General features: G+C 40.5%; 1 protein-coding gene across 4 annotated transcripts in view; it reads left to right on the forward strand.

Moving 5' to 3' along the window:
* Nucleotides 1–18,461, forward strand: part of MAGI2 (membrane associated guanylate kinase, WW and PDZ domain containing 2) — an 831,153-nt gene that overhangs the window by 486,124 nt on the left and 326,568 nt on the right. For all 4 annotated transcript variants that reach the window (XM_055590145.1, XM_055590146.1, XM_055590147.1 and 1 more), the window contains one exon: nt 471–656. In XM_055590145.1, coding sequence (XP_055446120.1) covers nt 471–656 — 186 coding nt within the window. The remainder of the gene's footprint in view (nt 1–470; nt 657–18,461) is intronic.

Below are 18,461 nucleotides of genomic sequence, written 5' to 3' on the forward strand. Positions count from 1 at the left end.
TTGAGGAGGTGCTAACATTCTAGTGCTCCTACTTTTTGTTAGACAAAATAGTCCATTCTGGTTTTCTAGTCCTCTCCCTTCAAGGTTTTGGGCAGTCCCAGCCTCTCATACAAACCTCCTACCTGGACCCTTTCAGAACAAGAGGAATGGATCCACATGTGTCTGGATGATGTTAGGCTCTGTCTCTTCAGCCCTCTTTAAGCATGAGAAAGTGAGTTTAGTGAGTAGACACACTGACTTGACAAACTCTGTCTAAACCCAGGAGCTCTGTCGCGTTTTCTTGGATTCTTGGGCCGGCTCTGTGTTTGTGGCAAGTGCTCAGAGGTTTGCTCTCACAGTCACACCTGCCTGCGTTTGCCGTAATTAACCCGACAGCTGCACTTGGGGTCGCTGTTCAGTGGCTGACTATCGCTGTATAAGAATGTGCCTTAACCGCCATGCTTTTTCTTTTTTTAACTTTTACTGACCAGTAGAAAAGCCACTCTTTACCCGGGATGCCTCCCAATTGAAGGGAACGTTTCTCAGCACCACACTCAAAAAGAGCAACATGGGGTTTGGATTTACCATCATTGGCGGAGATGAGCCTGACGAGTTTCTGCAGGTGAAAAGTGTGATTCCCGACGGGCCTGCAGCACAAGACGGGAAAATGGAAACAGGTAAGTCCCTTAACACTTTAGAAAATGGTTTTGCAATGTCTTTTCTAAGACAAATGTGAGAAGCTTCCTTTTGTGTTTTTAATTTGAAGGTCAAAGGTCACTTCACTGAAGGGAAACCACAAATCATGTCTCCCCTGAATTTAATAACATCAAATTGAAGTAGTTTGGAACTCTAAATATCATTTTTGTCTCATTTTTCTGACTGCCCCTCTATTTGCTGGATTCAATGAACCCTGGAGATTGACACTTTTCTAATTTATTTCTGCAGTCCCTTCTTAGAAATTTGATTAACATTTCATCTTTTTCTATCATATAAAAAGCTATTGATGTTTTAAAAATCTGTGTTAATTTTATAGTATTCTCAGGCTAAATTGCCCAGGTTAGTTATTTAAATATGCTTGCTTATCTCATAGGAAAAAAAATTATTAATGGTATTCATCTTTATATATTCCCATATAGTATTTTAATACATAATATTTTTTCTCTAGTCCTTATAAATTAATTTTCATATGCATGTACTTGGATGTCTATCCAATTATGATTAAAATTCATTTAACATGGAAATGCAGAGTCTAATTGTTAAGGGCAGGGAAATATGAAAGATACACAAAGGTAGAAAAAATCGTAATGAACTAAGTTTGATTTGCAGTCTGGATTTTTAAATTCTCCTACTTGGTCCATGACCTGGAATTAGTCCCATAATTATGAATACTACTTTCCTTACCTGGAAAATAGAGAAGAAATCACATTTGATCTTGTGTATTTAAAATATTGATTCAAGAATTTGGGAGTATTGTTTTTGAAATGTCTTCAGTTCAGTCCAGTCGCAAAGTCATGTCTGACTCTTTGTGACCCCATGAACCATAGCACGCCAGCCCTCCCTGTCCATCACCAACTCCCGGAGTCCACCCAAACTCATGTCCATTGAATCGGTGATGCCATCCAACCATCTTATCCTCTGTTGTCCCCTTCTCCACCTGCTCTCAATCTTTCCCAGCATCAGGGTCTTTTCAAATGTCTTAGAAAATTACAAAATGCAGTAACTATATTTTACCATTTCACAATTTATTCACCATTGATATAATTTATGGTATTTACTTACTGAAGTCCATGGATCTTAGTAGATAAATTAAAGAATTACTTTTGAGGAAAAGTTATAACATTTATATTCTCTATATATTTATTGATTGCAATTCTGTGGATTTTAAAGTGGTTTGTATATGAAGGGACAACATAAAATTGAGGTCTTCATCTGATATTTTTAATTTCAAAGATGACTGTTTAGTAAATGGTTCCTATGGAAATAATATCTTTTCAGGGTCACCTCATGAGTATATTTGTCACTGCCACTCACTAGTGAGAAAGGTATTTAATAGATGTTCAGATCAGATCAGATCAGTCGCTCAGTCGTGTCCGACTCTTTGCGACCCCATGAATCGCAGCACACCAGGCCTCCCTGTACCTCACCAACTCCCGGAGTTCACTCAGACTCACGTCCATCGAGTCAGTGATGCCATCCAGCCATCTCATCCTCTGTCGTCCCCTTCTCCTCCTGCCCCTAATTCCTCCCAGCATCAGAGTCTTTTCCAATGAGTCAACTCTTCACATGAGGTGGCCAAAGTACTGGAGTTTCAGCTTTAGCATCATTCCTTCCAAAGAAAACCCAGGGCTGATCTCCTTCAGAATGGACTGGCTGGATCTCCTTGCAGTCCAAGGGACTCTCAAGAGTCTTCTCCAACACCACAGTTCAAAAGCATCAATTCTTCTGCGCTCAGCCTTCTTCACAGTCCAACTCTCACATCCATACATGACCACAGGAAAAACCATAGCCTTGACTAGACGAACCTTTGTTGGCAAAGTAATATCTCTGCTTTTGAATATGCTATCTAGGTTGGTCATAACTTTCCTTCCAAGGAGTAAGCGTCTTTTAATTTCATGGCTGCAGTCACCATCTGTAGTGATTTTGGAGCCCAGAAAAATAAAGTCTGACACTGTTTCCCCATCTATTTCCCATGAAGTGGTGGGACCAGATGCCATGAACTGCGTTTTCTGAATGTTGAGTTTTAAGCCAACTTTTTCACTCTCCACTTTCACTTTCATCAAGAGGCTTTTGAGTTCCTCTTCACTTTCTGCCATAAGGGTGGTATCATCTGCAGATCTGAGGTTATTGATATTTCTCCCGGCAGTCTTGATTCCAGCTTGTGTTTCTTCCAGTCCAGCGTTTCTCATGATGTACTCTGCATATAAGTTAAATAAACAGGGTGACAATATACAGCCTTGACGTCCTCCTTTTCCTATTTGGAACCAGTCTGTTGTTCCATGTCCAGTTCTAACTGTTGCTTCCTGACCTGCATACAAATTTCTCAAGAGGCAGATCAGGTGGTCTGGTGTTCCCATCTCTTTCAGAATTTTCCACAGTTTCTTGTGATCCACATAGTCAAAGGCTTTGGCATAGTCAATAAAGCAGAAATAGATGTTTTTCTGGAACACTCTTGTTTTTTCCATGATGCAGCGGATGTTGGCAATTTGATCTCTGGTTCCTCTGCCTTTTCTAAAACCAGCTTGAACATCAGGAAGTTCATGGTTCACATATTGCTGAAGCCTGGCTTGGAGAATTTTGAGCATTACTTTACTAACGTGTGAGATGAGTGCAATTGTGCGGTAGTTTGAGCATTCTTTGGCATTGGCTTTCTTAATAGATGTTACATTTTCTTAAATTTGAGTAGTTTCAAAACTCATTACATTTTTCAAATGCTATTATTGTAAAAATCATGTGTACATACTTTTCTAAGAGTAAGTTAGAGAATGTTCAACTCTGCTGCTCATCTGGTGAGATTTTACTAAATAGTGAACACCTTCACGTTGCCCCCAAATCATAGAGAAACATCAAAAGACTCAGTTAAAAAGCAATCTGTCGTTTTCAACTAGAATATGAGGAAACTATGGAGTTAATAACCATCTTAGTAGAGGGAAAGTGATCCCCAATGCTTCTGAACTTCAGTGAAATATTTAACAAACTAATTTCTCTTTTTTTGATCATATTTTTTTTTGAAGTATAGTTGATTTACAATGTTGTGTTAATTTCTGCTGTAAAATGATTCAGTTATACATTATTTTTTATATTCTTTTCCATTATGGTTTATCATTGGATATTAAATATATTTCTCTGTGCTATATAGTAGGACCTTATTGTTTATCCATTCTGTATATAAAAGCATACATCTGCTAACCCCAACCTCACTCTTCACCCCTCCTTCAGCCACTTCTCCCTGGGCAACCACTACATCTGTTCTATATGTCCCTGATTCTGTTTCTATTTCATAGATAAGTTCATTTGTGTCATATTTTAGATTCCACAAATAAGTGATATCATATGGTATTGGTCTTTCTGACTTACTTCACTTAGATGAAATCTCCTGGCACCCCACTCCAGTACTCTTGCCTGGCAAATCCCATGGACGGAGGAGCCTGGTAGGCTGCCGTCCATGGGGTCTCTAGGAGTCGGACACCACTGAGCGACTTCACTTTCACTTTTCACTTTCATGCATTGGAGAAGGAAATGGCAACCTGCTCCAGTGTTCTTGCCTGGAGAATCCCAGGGATGGGGGAGCCTGGTGGGCTGCTGTCTGTGGGATCGCACAGAGTCGGACACGACTGAAGCGACTTAGCAGCAGCAGCTAGTTGGATGCATGTTGCTACAAATGGCATTATTTTGTTCTTTTTATGGCTTAGTAGTGTTCCATTGGATATATGTACCACATCTTCTTTATCCATTCGTCTGCTGATGGACGTTTAGACTGTTTCCATATCTTGGCTATTGTGAATAGTGTTACTGTGAACATAGGGATTCGTGTATCTTTTTGAATTATAGTTTTGTTTGCTTATACGGCCAGGAGTGGGGTTGTTGGATCATATGGGAATTCTATATTTAGCTTTCTGAGGAAACTGTGTACTGTTTTCCAGTGGCTGCACCAACTTACATTCCTACCAACAGTGTAGGAGAGTTCCCTTTTCTCCACATCCTCTCCAGCATTTATTATTTGTAGACTTTAATGATAGCCATTGGTGGCTCAGACGGTAAAGCGTCTGCCTACAATGCAGGAGATCCAGGTTCAATCCCTGGGTTGGGAAGATCTCCTGGAGAAGGAAATGGCACCCCACTCCAGTATTCTTGCCTGGAAAATCCCATGGATGGAGGAGCCTGGTAGGCTTCAGTCCATGGGGTCACAAAGAGTCAGACACAACTGAGCTACTTCACTTTCTTTCACTTTCACTTTCTATTCTGACCCATATGAGGCAGTACCCCATTATAGTTTTGATTTGCATTTCTCTAATAATTAGCAATGTTGAGCATCTTTTCATGTGCCTACTGGCCATCTTTGCTTCTTATTTGGAGAAATGTCTACTTAGGTCTTCTGCCCATTTTTCACTGGGTTTTTTCATTGTTGGTGTTACTGAGCTATATGAGTTGCTTATATAATTTGGAAAAAAGCCCATGTCTGTCATATAGTTTGCAGATACTTTCTCCCATTCCTTAGGATTTCTTTTTGTTTTTTTCATGTTTTATTCCACCCTTTTGCTATATAAAAGCTTGTACGTTTGTTTAGGCTCATTTGTTTGTTTTTATTTCTATTGCCTTGGGAGACTGACCTAAGAAAACAATGGTACAATTTATGTCAGAAAATGTTTGCCTATGTACTCTTCTAGGAGTTTAATGCCGTCATGTTTTATATTTAAGTCTAAGCCATTTTGAGTTTATTTTTGTTCATGGTGAGAAAGTTATGTTCCAACATCATTGATTTACATGTGGCTGTTCAACTTTTCTAACACCACTTGCTGAAGAGATTTTTTTCCATTGTATATTCTTGCCTCCTTTGTCGAAGACTGATTGACTATAGATGTGTGGGTTTGTTTTGGCGCTCTCTGTTGTATTCCTTTAATCCATGGGATTAAACCCATGGGGTTAAATCCATGGGATTTAACCCAGGGACAGGGGCGCCTGGTAGGCTGCCATCTCTGGGGTCGCACAGAGTCGGACACTACTGAAGCAATTTAGCGGCAGTAGCAGCAGCAGCAGCAGCTGTAGATTATCTCTAGTTTAGGCAAAGAGATGTTAATAGTCTGTTTGGACACAAAGAAAAATCTATTCTACTAAAGTTGACTTATGGTCCTGCACTACAGAAACAAGGGTAGAGTGGGAATTCTTTCTTTCTCAGTCAGCACTGATTCTAGGAAGCAATGGAGACAGGATAAAGAAGGATACTGTGCCCCCGGCTGCTTTTTAGCAACTAACTGAGCCAATCCCTAATGGTCCTTTAATTTTACGGAAGACATTTTCTTAGAAGAAATTACTATAGTGCCCAGAAACCATCCCACTTCTGATTATTCAGGATTCAACATATCCCAGCAATCATGTGTAGGCACCAGAGATCCTGAGAACATTCTTGAAATTATTTTAAAACTCAAGATTGATGTAGCAAGGCTTATGTAGAAACTGCAGAGTCTAAAAGAGACTTATCTAACATCCTCCCATTAAAAAGCTTCCCTCATTACATGATGCTTCGTGTTTTTCCCCAGGCTAAGTTTTGAATCAAGGCTTATGGTTTTGAACAAATATAGGAGGAAGGAAAGTTGACCTATCCATGAAGATCTTCTATAGATGTGTTGAATTATGAGATCACTCACAGCCCATTGGTGTTTTTTTTCCCCCACCATCTTTTAATAATTATGCATTTAGTTAGTAAAATAGCAAGAAACTGTCCAGGAGACTAACATTCTGACATTGTCTGGCTCCTGGCATTTCTCCATTTGAGCAGATTGAAGTTATTGCTTTTACTGGTTGCTACCTCTTTATTGGCTTTTCTAAAAGGGGCACAAGATTAACTTTGTCCAAATCACTTGGGGAGCATTTTAAAGATGCAGCATCCTGTGCCCCTAGACCTGCTGATTCCAAGTTTCTGGAAGTAGTGTTCAGAATGTATGTTTATGTAATTTTAAAACTTGTAAAAGCAATACACGTACATGATAAAAAAAATGAAATATTTATAATGCATTAAAACCTCTTGTGTCCTGCCCTTGTTATCTCAATTCAACAGCTCTAGAAATGACCTCTAGGTACTTTAGTTTAGAAAGAGATGAAGCTTTAACTCCTGTATCCCTCACCTGCTCTCCTCTAGTTTCCCAAATGAGTTTTACAACTACTTTTGGTAATATTTGTACAAGTTTTGCATTATCATGGCTCTGTAAACTTGTTCGCTGACCCCAGTGGTGGTATATCATTAATATATTTTTTTTCCCTGTAAACGGCTTTGTGGAGTTTTACTTTGTCTTTCTTTCTTTATTCTTTTTGGCAATATCTTTCTTAAAATGATGCTTTTCCCTTCTGACTTCCCTGGTGGCTCAGAGGTAAAGAATCTGCATGCAATGCAGGAGACATGGGTTCTATCCCTGGGTTGGGAAGATCCCCTGAAGAAGGAAATGGCAACGCACTCCAGTATTCTTGCCTGGAGAATCCCGTGGACAGAGGAGCTTGACAGACTACAGTCCACGGGGTCCAAGAGTTGGACATGACTTAGCAACTAAAGCACCACTTTTTCCCTCAAAGCACAAACATGTTAGGTTCTTAGAGGGTCCTTGTTTTTCTGGGCATCCTTTGTCCTCTTGCTCCTCTCTGGGCTGGCTTCTTTCTATTATGTCTCTCCCAAGCAGAGTTCAGGCTTCCCTGGTAGCTCAGATGGTAAAGAATCCGCCTGCAATGCAGGAGACCTGTGTTTGATCCCTGGGTTGGGACAATCCCCTGAAGTAAGAAATGACAACCCACTCCAATATTCTTGCCTGGAGAATTCATGGACAGAGGAGCCTGGCAGGCTACAATCCATGGGGTCACAAAGAGTCGGAAGCAACTTTCACATCACTTCACTTCAAGCAGAGTCCACTGTTATCTGTAGCTATATCTTATTTTGTCATGGATACTCATTTTATGCCAGCACAGTGCTCATATGCCTTGCAAGCTTTGATTGTCTATATTTAAAAGTTAGATACTGAACAGGTTGCTTGGGAGTTCTGCATCTGTGACAAGGTTTGAAGACTGGTCACATTTTACCTGAGGCTCTTAGGCAGGAGTGGAATAGAAAGTCCATTAAATAGGTTCCTTTTTTTTTTTTTTTTTTTTTTGGAGACACCCTCATCTCTGACTTGAGGTAGGTGGTAAGAGCTTTCCATGAAGATGTAGCATGGCAGATTGTCTATATACTGAATTGTCCAAAAAGATCATTCAGGTTTTACTGCAACATCATGTGGAAAAATCCCAAACTAACTTTTTGGCCAACCCAACGCTTATATCTGATGTTTCCTAATCCCAAGCCTTTCTGCGATTCTGCAAAGCAACTGAGAGTCCTTGTCCATGTTTCTCTTTCCTCCAAAAGCATACTAGAACAGAAATCAGCACATTATTTCTATAAAGGGTCAAGTAGTAAATATTTCGGAGAAGGCAATGGCAACCCACTCCAGTACTCTTGCCTGGAAATTCCCATGGACAGAGGAGCCTGGTAGACTGCAGTCCATGAGGTCGCGAAGAGTCAGACACGACTGAGCAACTTCACTTTCACTTTTCACTTTCATGCATTGCAGAAGGAAACGGCAACTCACTCCAGTGTTCTTGCCTGGAGAATCCCAGGGACGGGGAAGCCTGATGGGCTGCCATCTATGGGGTCACACAGAGTCGGACACGACAGCAACAGCAGCAGTAAATATTTTATTGTGGACCAGCTGGTCTCTGTCACAGCTGTTGATTCTCAGTCACTGTGAAATGAATATGGCTGTACTCCAATAAAACTGTATTTATAAATACATGCAGCAGCAGGCTTTGCTTTGTGGGCCATAGTTTGCCAGCCACTGCTCTAGAATATACCTTCCAAAGCCATAATACATCAGTTATCATGTCTTTATCCACATTCCATATTCTAAAATTCTCTTGAGCTGTCTTGTTTTATAAGGGCCCTTCCTGTCACAATGGTTCTTCTTCTTTTCTCTTCCTTGCTGTAGGTTTATTCATTTTAAAGTCTTTGTTCATATATACTTCATTGAAGTATAGTTGACTTACAGTGTTTCAGGTGCATGGAGGGTGATTCATTGATACATACACACATATATTATTTTTGAGATTATTTTCCATTATAGGTTATTATAAGATCTTGACTATAGTTCCCTGTGCAGTACAGTAAACCTTTGTTGGTTTTTGCATATCTTTTTTTTTTTTTTAAGATTTTTAAGTCTTTGTTAAAGGGGATCGCCGCATATGTTCAGTCCCTCATCTTGAACTACAAGTCTTTGAATCTGCATGATTATAGCAACTGAAGTCTGAGAACCACCACAGGTATTGGTAACAGGAAGACTCCTTTCCCACTTACTGTACAGCTCAGTAAACATTCTCCATCCCAGCAAGCCTGTGCTCAGAATTGTTTTGAAAGAGTATTTATGAATATTCCTGGGGACTAACTTTTGGGATAGAATTGGTGGCTAGTAGAACAAAGCGGATTAATCTTTATATTTCATGTCAGGTCAGGGCATCGAACTATGAGCAATTTCTCATTCTTTGAGATTTTAACATTCTGAGGTACTCTATCTCATGATTGCATTCTCTGAAGTCTTAGTTACCTTTTTGCTTTCTAGGGAACAGTAAAGATTAACCTAGGGCCATGAGTGCTCTGTGGACAGATGACTGCCAGACTTTCAACGTGGCAGCTATTACACCTTTAGGGGCCCCCTTCGGTGCTCAGACGGTAAAGCATCTGTCTGTAATGCAGGAGACCTGGGTTCGATCCTGGTTTGGGAAGATCCCCTGGAGAAGGAAATGGCAGCCCACTCCAGTACTCTTGCCTAGAAAATCCCATGGACAGAGGAGTCTGGTAGGCTACAGTCCATGGAGTCGCAAAGAGCTGGACATGACTGAGCGACTTCACTTTCAGTAACAAATGTCCTCTTCATGGTTATCCGATGGTTTTCCACCCCACCCTACCACAGTGTTCTTTGGCCTTCCATAACCATTATTAGGGAGAAGGCAATGGCAACCCACTCCAGTACTCTTGCCTGGAAAATCCCATGGACGGAGGAGCCTGGTAGGCTGCAGTCCATGGGGTTGCTAAGAGTCAGACACGACTGAGCAACTTCACTTTCACTTTCCACTTTCATGCATTGCAGAAGGAAATGGCAACCCACTCCAGTGTTCTTGCCTGGAGAATCCCATGGATGGAGAAGCCTGGTAGGCTGCAGTCCGTGGGGTCACACAGAGTCAGACATGACTGAAGCAACACAGCAGCAACCATTATTAGCTTCTTAGCAGTTTGATAAAATCCTAGAGTTGTTCATTAAACATCTCCTGGGAAAAATCCATATGAATGAGAAAGCTTAAGAGTCAGTTCAGAAGTGTTTTCTGTGTCTCGTTTTCCTACCTCATAATCAACTTATGCCTAGGGCAGACTTCCTTTTGAATTTTGAGCAAACACTTGTTGGTCTTTCCCATGATGCCTCTCTTATTGACTTGCTGCCTTATAAAAACATTCTAGTGAATCAGCCAGTTCTTCATTACCACCCACCTCCACAGACAAGTGTTCATATTTAGGTGATGTGAACCACATAGATGGTCCTGTCAATTGCCAGAAGCAAAGTAATGCAATATTATTTTTTCTATTATTTTAAGTATCTGTTTAGTTTTCTAGTACCACATCACAAACCATACACAAACTCAGTGCTTTAGAAGCACAATCAATCAAACATTTGCTCATGATTAAACTGGCTTAGAACTCAACATTCAAAAAACTAAGATCATGGCATCCAGTCCCATCACTTCATGGCAAATTGATGGGAAAACAATAGAAACAGTGACAGACTTTATATTCTTGGGCTCCAAAAATCACTGCAAATGGTGACTGCAGCCATCAAAATAAAAGAAGCTTGCTTCTCCCTTGGAAGAATATCTATGACAAACCTAGACAGTGTATTAAAAAATAGAGACATCCCTTTGCCAACAAAGATCTGTATAGTCAAAACTATGGTTTTTCCAGTAGTCATGTATGGATGTGAAAATTGGAGTATAAAGAAAGCTGAGTGCCGAAGAATTGATGCTTTTGAACAGTGGTGTTGGAGAAGACTCTTGAGAGTCCCTTGGACTGCAAGGAGATCCAACCAGTCAATCCTAAAGGAAATCAGTCCTGCATATTCATTGGAAGGACTGATGCTAAAGCTGAAACTCCAACACTTTGGCCGCTTGATGCAAAGAACTGACTCATTTGAAAAGACCCTGATGCTGGGAAAGATTGAAGGCGGGAGGAGAAGGGGACGACAGAGGATGAGATGGTTGGTTGGCATCACCAACTCAATGGACATGAGTTTGAGTAAACTCCAGGAGTTGGTGATGGACAGGGAAGCCTGGCACGTTTAGGTCCATGGGGTATGTGCAGTCACAACTGAATGACTGAACTGAACTGAACTGATTCATTGGAAGGACGGATGCTGAAGCTGAAGTTCCAATACTTTGGCCACCTGATGCGACAAGCTGACTCATTGGAAAAGACCCTAATGCTGGGAAAGATTGAAGGCAGGAGAAGAAGAGGGCAACAGAGAATGAGATGGTTGGATGGTATCACTGACTCAATGGACGTCAGTTTGAGCAAACTGCAGGAGGTAGTAAAGGACAGGGAAGCCTGGCTTGCTGCAGTCCATGGAGTCAAAAAGAGTCAGACATGACTGAGAAACTGAACAATAACAAATGGTTTCTTGCCTGGAATGGACTGTAGTTCTCATCTGTTCGTCTCACACTGGGACTCCTGTGCAACCACCATCACTAGGAGCTCCCCTGGGGCTGGATGTGTGAGGTGACTTCATTTACTGCTGATGCCTCTGCTGGGGTGGATGCGACTCTTCGGGACTGGCATAGAATCTCTCTTTCCACATGGTCTTGACTGGTGGGGTAGCTGAATTTATACGGTGGCTTAGGGCTCCAAGACACCAAAAGAGAAAGCTGTCAAGCCTTTCAAGGCCTAGCCTGGAACTGGCACAATGTTATAAAATCAAGTCACACATCAGCCCAGATAAAAAGGGAAGGAAACTAGGCCCCACATTTTGATGAGAGAAGTGGCAGGAAAAAAAACATTCCCCTTTTCATCTACTGCAGTTTCCTTCCTATGGCTTCTTTGTTTCAGAATTCCTTGAGTTATTCAAGTTCCCTGAGAAAATTATCTTTGACTTTCATGGGCACTCTACCTTCTTTCAGTCTTCTGGGAGGTGTTGATAATGCTTTTGCCTTCCAGTTCTCTACTGTGCTATGAATAAATAATAGTGAATTATAATGTCACATCCAGAGATTATGAGCAGCAAAATCACCAGGCCTCTAGCTCTGTCTTTCTAATAAAAATAAAAGAGGTGGTCTCAGCAATTTATTTTGAAAGATCTTCAAAATATTCACTCAGATCCAAGTTAGGTAAGTTTCTGAATGACCCCTTGATATTAACATCATTTTTGCCTTTTTTAGACATTTATGAGCTTTAGATGCTTCCAAAGAATCTCGTACCCAATAAAACCTAGAAAATGAAATTGAATTTCTAGCCAACTGACCAATACTAATATCTCCAGCAGAGAAGAAAAAAACTGTGCTTGTTTTTTTCGTCACAATATGTTTACTCTTGGTTCTTTCTAAGCACACCTGAGTTTCAGAACCTTGCTTCATTTTGTTGAAATCCTAATATTTCCACTGCTAGTGATATATCCTTCAGATCAATAACAGGACATCTCACAGCGAGGGTTGGAGCCACACTACACACTTTCTATCCACTATTCTTCTTTTATATTGATACGCAGATGATACAGATGTCATAGTTGATAAAATATTTGATCTTGGCTACAGACCAAACCACTTGAAAAAATTTATTGCACCAGTTCTCAAAATCACACCAGGCTTCAATAACTCATTTAGTTTATTTTTTTTTTTAAAGGAATTTGTAACCCAAATAAATGCCACGGCAGTGTTTCTTTTGTTTTTTTACATACTTCTATCTTTTCTCTCATTGTGAATGCCTATACAGTGCTCTTTATACTGTCTTCATATAAAATCACAGTTTAGATAAAAACTCACTTGAGAAGGGATAACTACTGTATACAAGTCCTATCCTAGTTCTCATCTGTGCCCCAGGATTAAGAACTTGATTCCCATTTTAACAAAGGTGTAGCAAAGTTTGCTACTTTTTTTTCCTAGCTTCAGTACTGAGATCCATTTGGATGTTATACAGTAATTATGATATTTATGACCATATTCATGACCACTGTGTCTACTAACATCATGGCAGTCAATGCAGTTAAGTGTGCTTTGTCACATATTATTTGTTAGCCATTCTTCACCAAAACTTTACATGAATTTGCAGTACAGGTTCACTGGCCCACTAGGAGCTCAAGGAGAAAGTGGGAGGAGTCTCCACTAGGCCTGAGAGCAGAGCTCAGGATAGTGCTAGATATCCTTACACCAGGGATGTTGTTTGGAGTACTCTTCAGATCAGATCAGTCGCTCAGGTGTGTCCGTCTCTTTGCGACCCCATGAATCGCAGCACGCCAGGCCCCCCTGTCCATCACCAACTCTGGATACAAAATTGGCATTTTAAAAGTTGGAACGTTTGTTGTTTATGTTTAACAGAAATGGACTGGAGATTATAGGGTTAACATTTTTTACACTTGCTCTGTGGAGGAAGTTGTTGGTTGTCAGTATATTTATTAGTGAAAGAAAGGTGTTCAGCCTAAGTTAGATGCATTTGAAATAAAGGTACTATCTAAATGGGATTAAGAAGTTTTATCTTTTTAGATCTGAGACCAAGATAGCCAATACTCTTGCATATAAGTGAACTAAAAGTATCCAGATAGATAACAGAGATTTACCAGATTCTGGAATCTGGATTGGCAGATGTGTTCTTATAGACAATGTCAATTCTTCCAGTTCCTGCTACTCGCTCTCCCTTCACTAATTGAACTGTGCCTTTGGTTCATCAGGAAACAATCTGCTTTTATAAAAGATGCTTATTTTTATCTTACCCATCCAGCAGATGAATTGTAATCTCTTGCTATTTACTACCCTTACCCCTACCCACTATAAGCTCTCTGAGGTCAGGAACTGTGTCTGATTTGATCATTAACTAACCCCCAGGCTTATTTCACTACCAGATATATAGCAAATATTCAACTTGATGAAATAGTGCAATGAGTCTATGCAGCACTGATGTGCTTACATGAACTACTGTGGAGGTATGTGATTTGCTGTTGTATCATAGATTCCTCTGTGATTATTTATGTTTCTTTTAGATAGTTATCTAAAGCTTTTCTAGTTTAACCAAACATTTCATTAGATGAATTATCTACATTTAAAGTACTTAGAATAGGACACAACATATGGAATTGCTCAAAATAGTAGTCATTATTAATATATTTTTAGAACTATTTTCTACAAAAGTGAAAGAAGCCTTAGCATTCTAGGCATAATAGATATATGAAAAGATCTGTGAACAGCTTAGACTGCTCCCCTCCTTGTACCCAGAAACTAAAATGAATACATATTCATGCCTGAATACATGACAAAACAACTCTTGCTTCTTTAAATAGTTTTTGATTTAAAGAAAAGAAGCAAAATTTTCAGAATTGCGGTGCCATGTTGACAACCTTTATTCTGCTGATAGACTGGCAGCTGAAATACTATAGTCAACCTCTTGTGTGTGCACATACAACTGAAAATTATGCTGTGTACCTTTGGAGTATGCCATAGGATTCCCTGGTGGCTCAGTAGTAAAGAATCTGCCTGCCAATGCAGGAGACGCAGGTATGATCTCTGTGTTAGGAAGATCCCCTGGAGAAGGAAATGGCAACCTGCTTCAGTGTTCTTGCCTGGGAAATCCCATGGACAGAGGAGCCTGGTGGGCTACAGTCCATGGGGTCTCAAAGAGTCGGACATGACTTAGCAACCAAACAACAGCAATGAGGATTCTAACACATATGCTAGACATATTTTAGGAGAGTAGTGACCTAATCTTCATTTGTTTAATGATGGTTCCTCATTTTTTATTTATTATAACCCCTTCAAAAACAAAGCATGTCAATCTTGAATCACAGCAAATAAAAAGAAAAGCCTAGGAAGGGTAAGGTAGTTGGAAAATGTATGAGACAAGATATAAATATTTCTGTTGAGAGAATAATACACCTGAATTAAATAGGGTGATGGTATATATTCCTACAGATTGTCACACGGGCTTGTAAGTGTTCAATGAAGAGTTTGATTGTAGATACACACACATATATATCATCATCTACAGACATATGTGCAGTGAAAGTGAGAAAAAGAAGCAATAAATATGTCTTTCATTGTTTCATCAGCTTAGATCTGAGTTCATAATTATAAATCTCTTAGCATTCTAAGCCAGAAGACTTTACTGAAGTCAATAGGAGATAAATTACCATGCAGACCTTTGTTTATAAGTGTATTTCTTCTGGTTTTTGCAAGCTGCCAGTGAAATTAGAGATGAAGTGTGCTGGAGTCTGCAAATATCAAAACTGCTACAGCTGCAGAGACATTGTTCCTGTATCCAGTGTAATTAGCGTGCCTCTCACATGCTCCAGCTGAGGATTTGCATGAACTGACAAGAGCACACACAGTAAATCTTGTGTCATCATCTAATTTACTACTTTGTTTGAAATATCCAACTCTGTAAGGTGAATTTTGCATTTCTTAAGGGTGAAAACTATTGTCAGAAGGAAAACATTTCACCACATATATGAGATATTGACAAAAGAAGTGGGAACTTTGTTTTGTGAAACCAAGATTAATAACCTGGAAATGTCTTTCTCCATATCAACACCTTTGTATATTTCTCCTCTCTTTGTTTTGAAGTGTTGGGTCCTGAAACTTTCACTTCTTTTGCTTCTTTCTTTCTTTTTTTCCTATTTTTTCACCTGAAAAAAAGAACACTGGATATATTTTCTTCCATTTTCTTAGAATGAAAATTTTTTCCATGGAAAAAACTGACTTAGATTGTTCCATCTCTGAATTTATTAAGAAGCACTTAATATTCTTTTTAAATTAAGTTTTATTATTTTGTATTGGAGTAGAGTTGATTTACAATATTATGTTAACCAGGTATACAGCAAAGTGATTCAGTTATACATATATCCATTCTTTTTCTGATACTTTTCCCATATAGGTTATTACAGAATATTGAATAGAGTTCCCTGTGCTATGCAGTAGGTCCTTGTTGATTATCTATCTTATATAAAGCAGTGTGTATATGTACTGCTACTGCTAAGTCGCTTCAGTCGTGTCCAACTCTGTGCGACCCCATAGATGGCAGCCCACCAGGCTCCCTTGTCCCTGGGATTCTCCAGGCAGGAACACCGGAGTGGGTTGCCATTTCCTTCTCCAATGCATGAAAGTGAAAAGTGAAAGTGAAGTCACTCAGTCATGTCCGACTCCTAGCGACCCCATGGACTGCAGCCTACCAGGCTCCTCTGTCCATGGGATTCTCCAGGCAAGAGTACTGGAGTGGGGTGCCATTGCCTTCTCTGAAATACTTTTAACCATAATGATAGACAAACAATCAGTATATTACAGCACTGGCATTTTCTCAGAGTTTCTCATGGGTTTGTATGAAATTGTAATGCTGGATTAGCACGTAAAAGCTTTAAAGTGTTACAGTAATGAGCTTAAAGTGTGTATGTGGGGGTGTGTTTGTGTGGTGTGGTATGGTGTGTGTGTGTGTGTGTGCGCGCGCGCGCGAGCGCATGCACGCGTGCGTGTGTATGGGTAGCGGGGAAGGACTTACATGCAGCAAGAGCCAAGAGTCTGGATTACAGGCATCCAACCTGCACACAGGGAACATTCCTGGAAAACAAGGTCCTGGGACTTTCTGGTCATTGACATTCGCCCACAGGCTACATCAGTGGTGACAGGTGTAATCTCAGAATTTACAAAGTAAAACCTCATGTATAAATTAAGAGATAGGGAATTGTTTTCCATGTTTTTCATCAAAGCTGAGTCCTTGAGAATTTTTTTAACAAAATGCAAAGGTCATTTTTCCTTTGAAAAAAAAAAAAAAAACTTACCTGCCATTTCCTAGAGAAAAGGTGACATTTTTCTATGAAAAGGAGACATTTTGCCCAGAGGCAAGTGCGGGCAGTTTCTGGGATTGCCTGATAGTGAGTTTACATAAGAACAGGGCAAGATGCTGTGCCTCTGGCAGAAATGACATTTTCCTCCCTGTTCAGTGTTGGCAGATTCTAAAAAATACAAGTCTGATTTTTTTGTGGTAATTCTCCCGGTCTCTTATTGATGTGTGCAGCAGCATTACTAATTAATGTTATGAACACAGAGTGTGCTGAGACGAGCAGGGCTTGCACAAAGATGGCAGGCTGGCCACTGAGCCCTGAGACTGAAGTACGGGGATTTCCACGGGACTTCTAGCACTGATTTCTATCACTGACACATCTTGTTCTGTTTCACAGTCCACCTAGCACCTCATTGCACAGCAACAGTATTCCCCTCTATTAATAATTATTCAAAATAGATATATCCACCTGCTCATTCATGTATTCAGTGAGCTTTATAATGGGATGTTGAGGGATACTCTTTATTAAGTTGGCGCTGGGGCCTATAAGCCTCCCTTGGAGCTGCTATGGATCGACCTCACCACAGTCAACCACTCCACTCTCACTCTAGTCTGTATAAAGAGAAGCTGGAGAGGGGAAAGAAGAGCCTCCAGAATAGTTGTCTTTATGTGAGAGTCAGTGTTTGTGTGTAGAGGTAATCCCATGATCTCCACAAGAGGGGCATTTCTTGTCCCTGTCTCAATCCAAGTGAAGGGGATGCCCTAAGGGCATCATTCATTGAAACTAGAGTTGCTTGAAAGAAGGAGAGTTGATGGTTTGATCCCAAATCAGACATCTGCTTGGGGTCATTGGACTTGCTTCCTTTGCCAGTCAGAAGAAGAAAGAAGTGAATCGGGAGCTGGCAGGATAGAGAGAGAAAACACAGGGAAACCAATGCAGCCTAGTATCCGCATGGCAAGAGTGTGCAGGTTTTCTGTGGCTGAAGTGATTGTGAGGAAGAGACCTTGACCGAACCCGGCTAACTTTCACATACCACTCAAGAGAGCTGCTACCAGTCAAGGAAACCCGGTGTCAACAGGCTAGGCAGTGCAGGCTGGGTACCGTGGGGATAAAGGAGGTCAAGCTTGAGCCAAATAGTGCAGTGACCCTAGGAAGAATCCACAGATTGATCCTATGAGAGAGCCAGCCGCTGATTACCTGCCATTTCAGTGACCAGTTAGCATTCACTAGACAAACAGCTGCAACTGGCACCAAGAAAGAATGCCATTGCAGCTAACTAAATAAAAAACCCCTCCTCTCTGCATATAACACACACTGGAAGAATTAGACCTTGAAGAGTAAAGGAGGGAAGAGGGGATGCCCAGAGGTGGACCATGTCTCCCCCACCTCAAAGCTGTCAGGGTCCCAGTACAAGCCCAGGCAGATGGTAGGAGGGGAAGAGATTTAAATCAAGTTGAGGCATTAACAAGACTGCACATGCGATAACCAAAAGTGACTCAAAACTTAAGAATTTTCCCAAGCCATTATCAAGGAATGGGAAAGGGACATGAAAATAGTAACCATAGAAAAAAAATTACTTCAAATGCTGATTCCTGCCCCCACCCCATGTACTAGATGATTCTGCTTAATAAACGGGTGTGTACCCACCATGCATCAGCCAGGCTTTCATCCTGAGGGCCC

The sequence above is a fragment of the Bubalus kerabau genome, chromosome 8 (genome assembly GCF_029407905.1).
Source record: "Bubalus kerabau isolate K-KA32 ecotype Philippines breed swamp buffalo chromosome 8, PCC_UOA_SB_1v2, whole genome shotgun sequence".
NCBI classification, from domain to species: domain Eukaryota; kingdom Metazoa; phylum Chordata; class Mammalia; order Artiodactyla; family Bovidae; genus Bubalus; species Bubalus kerabau.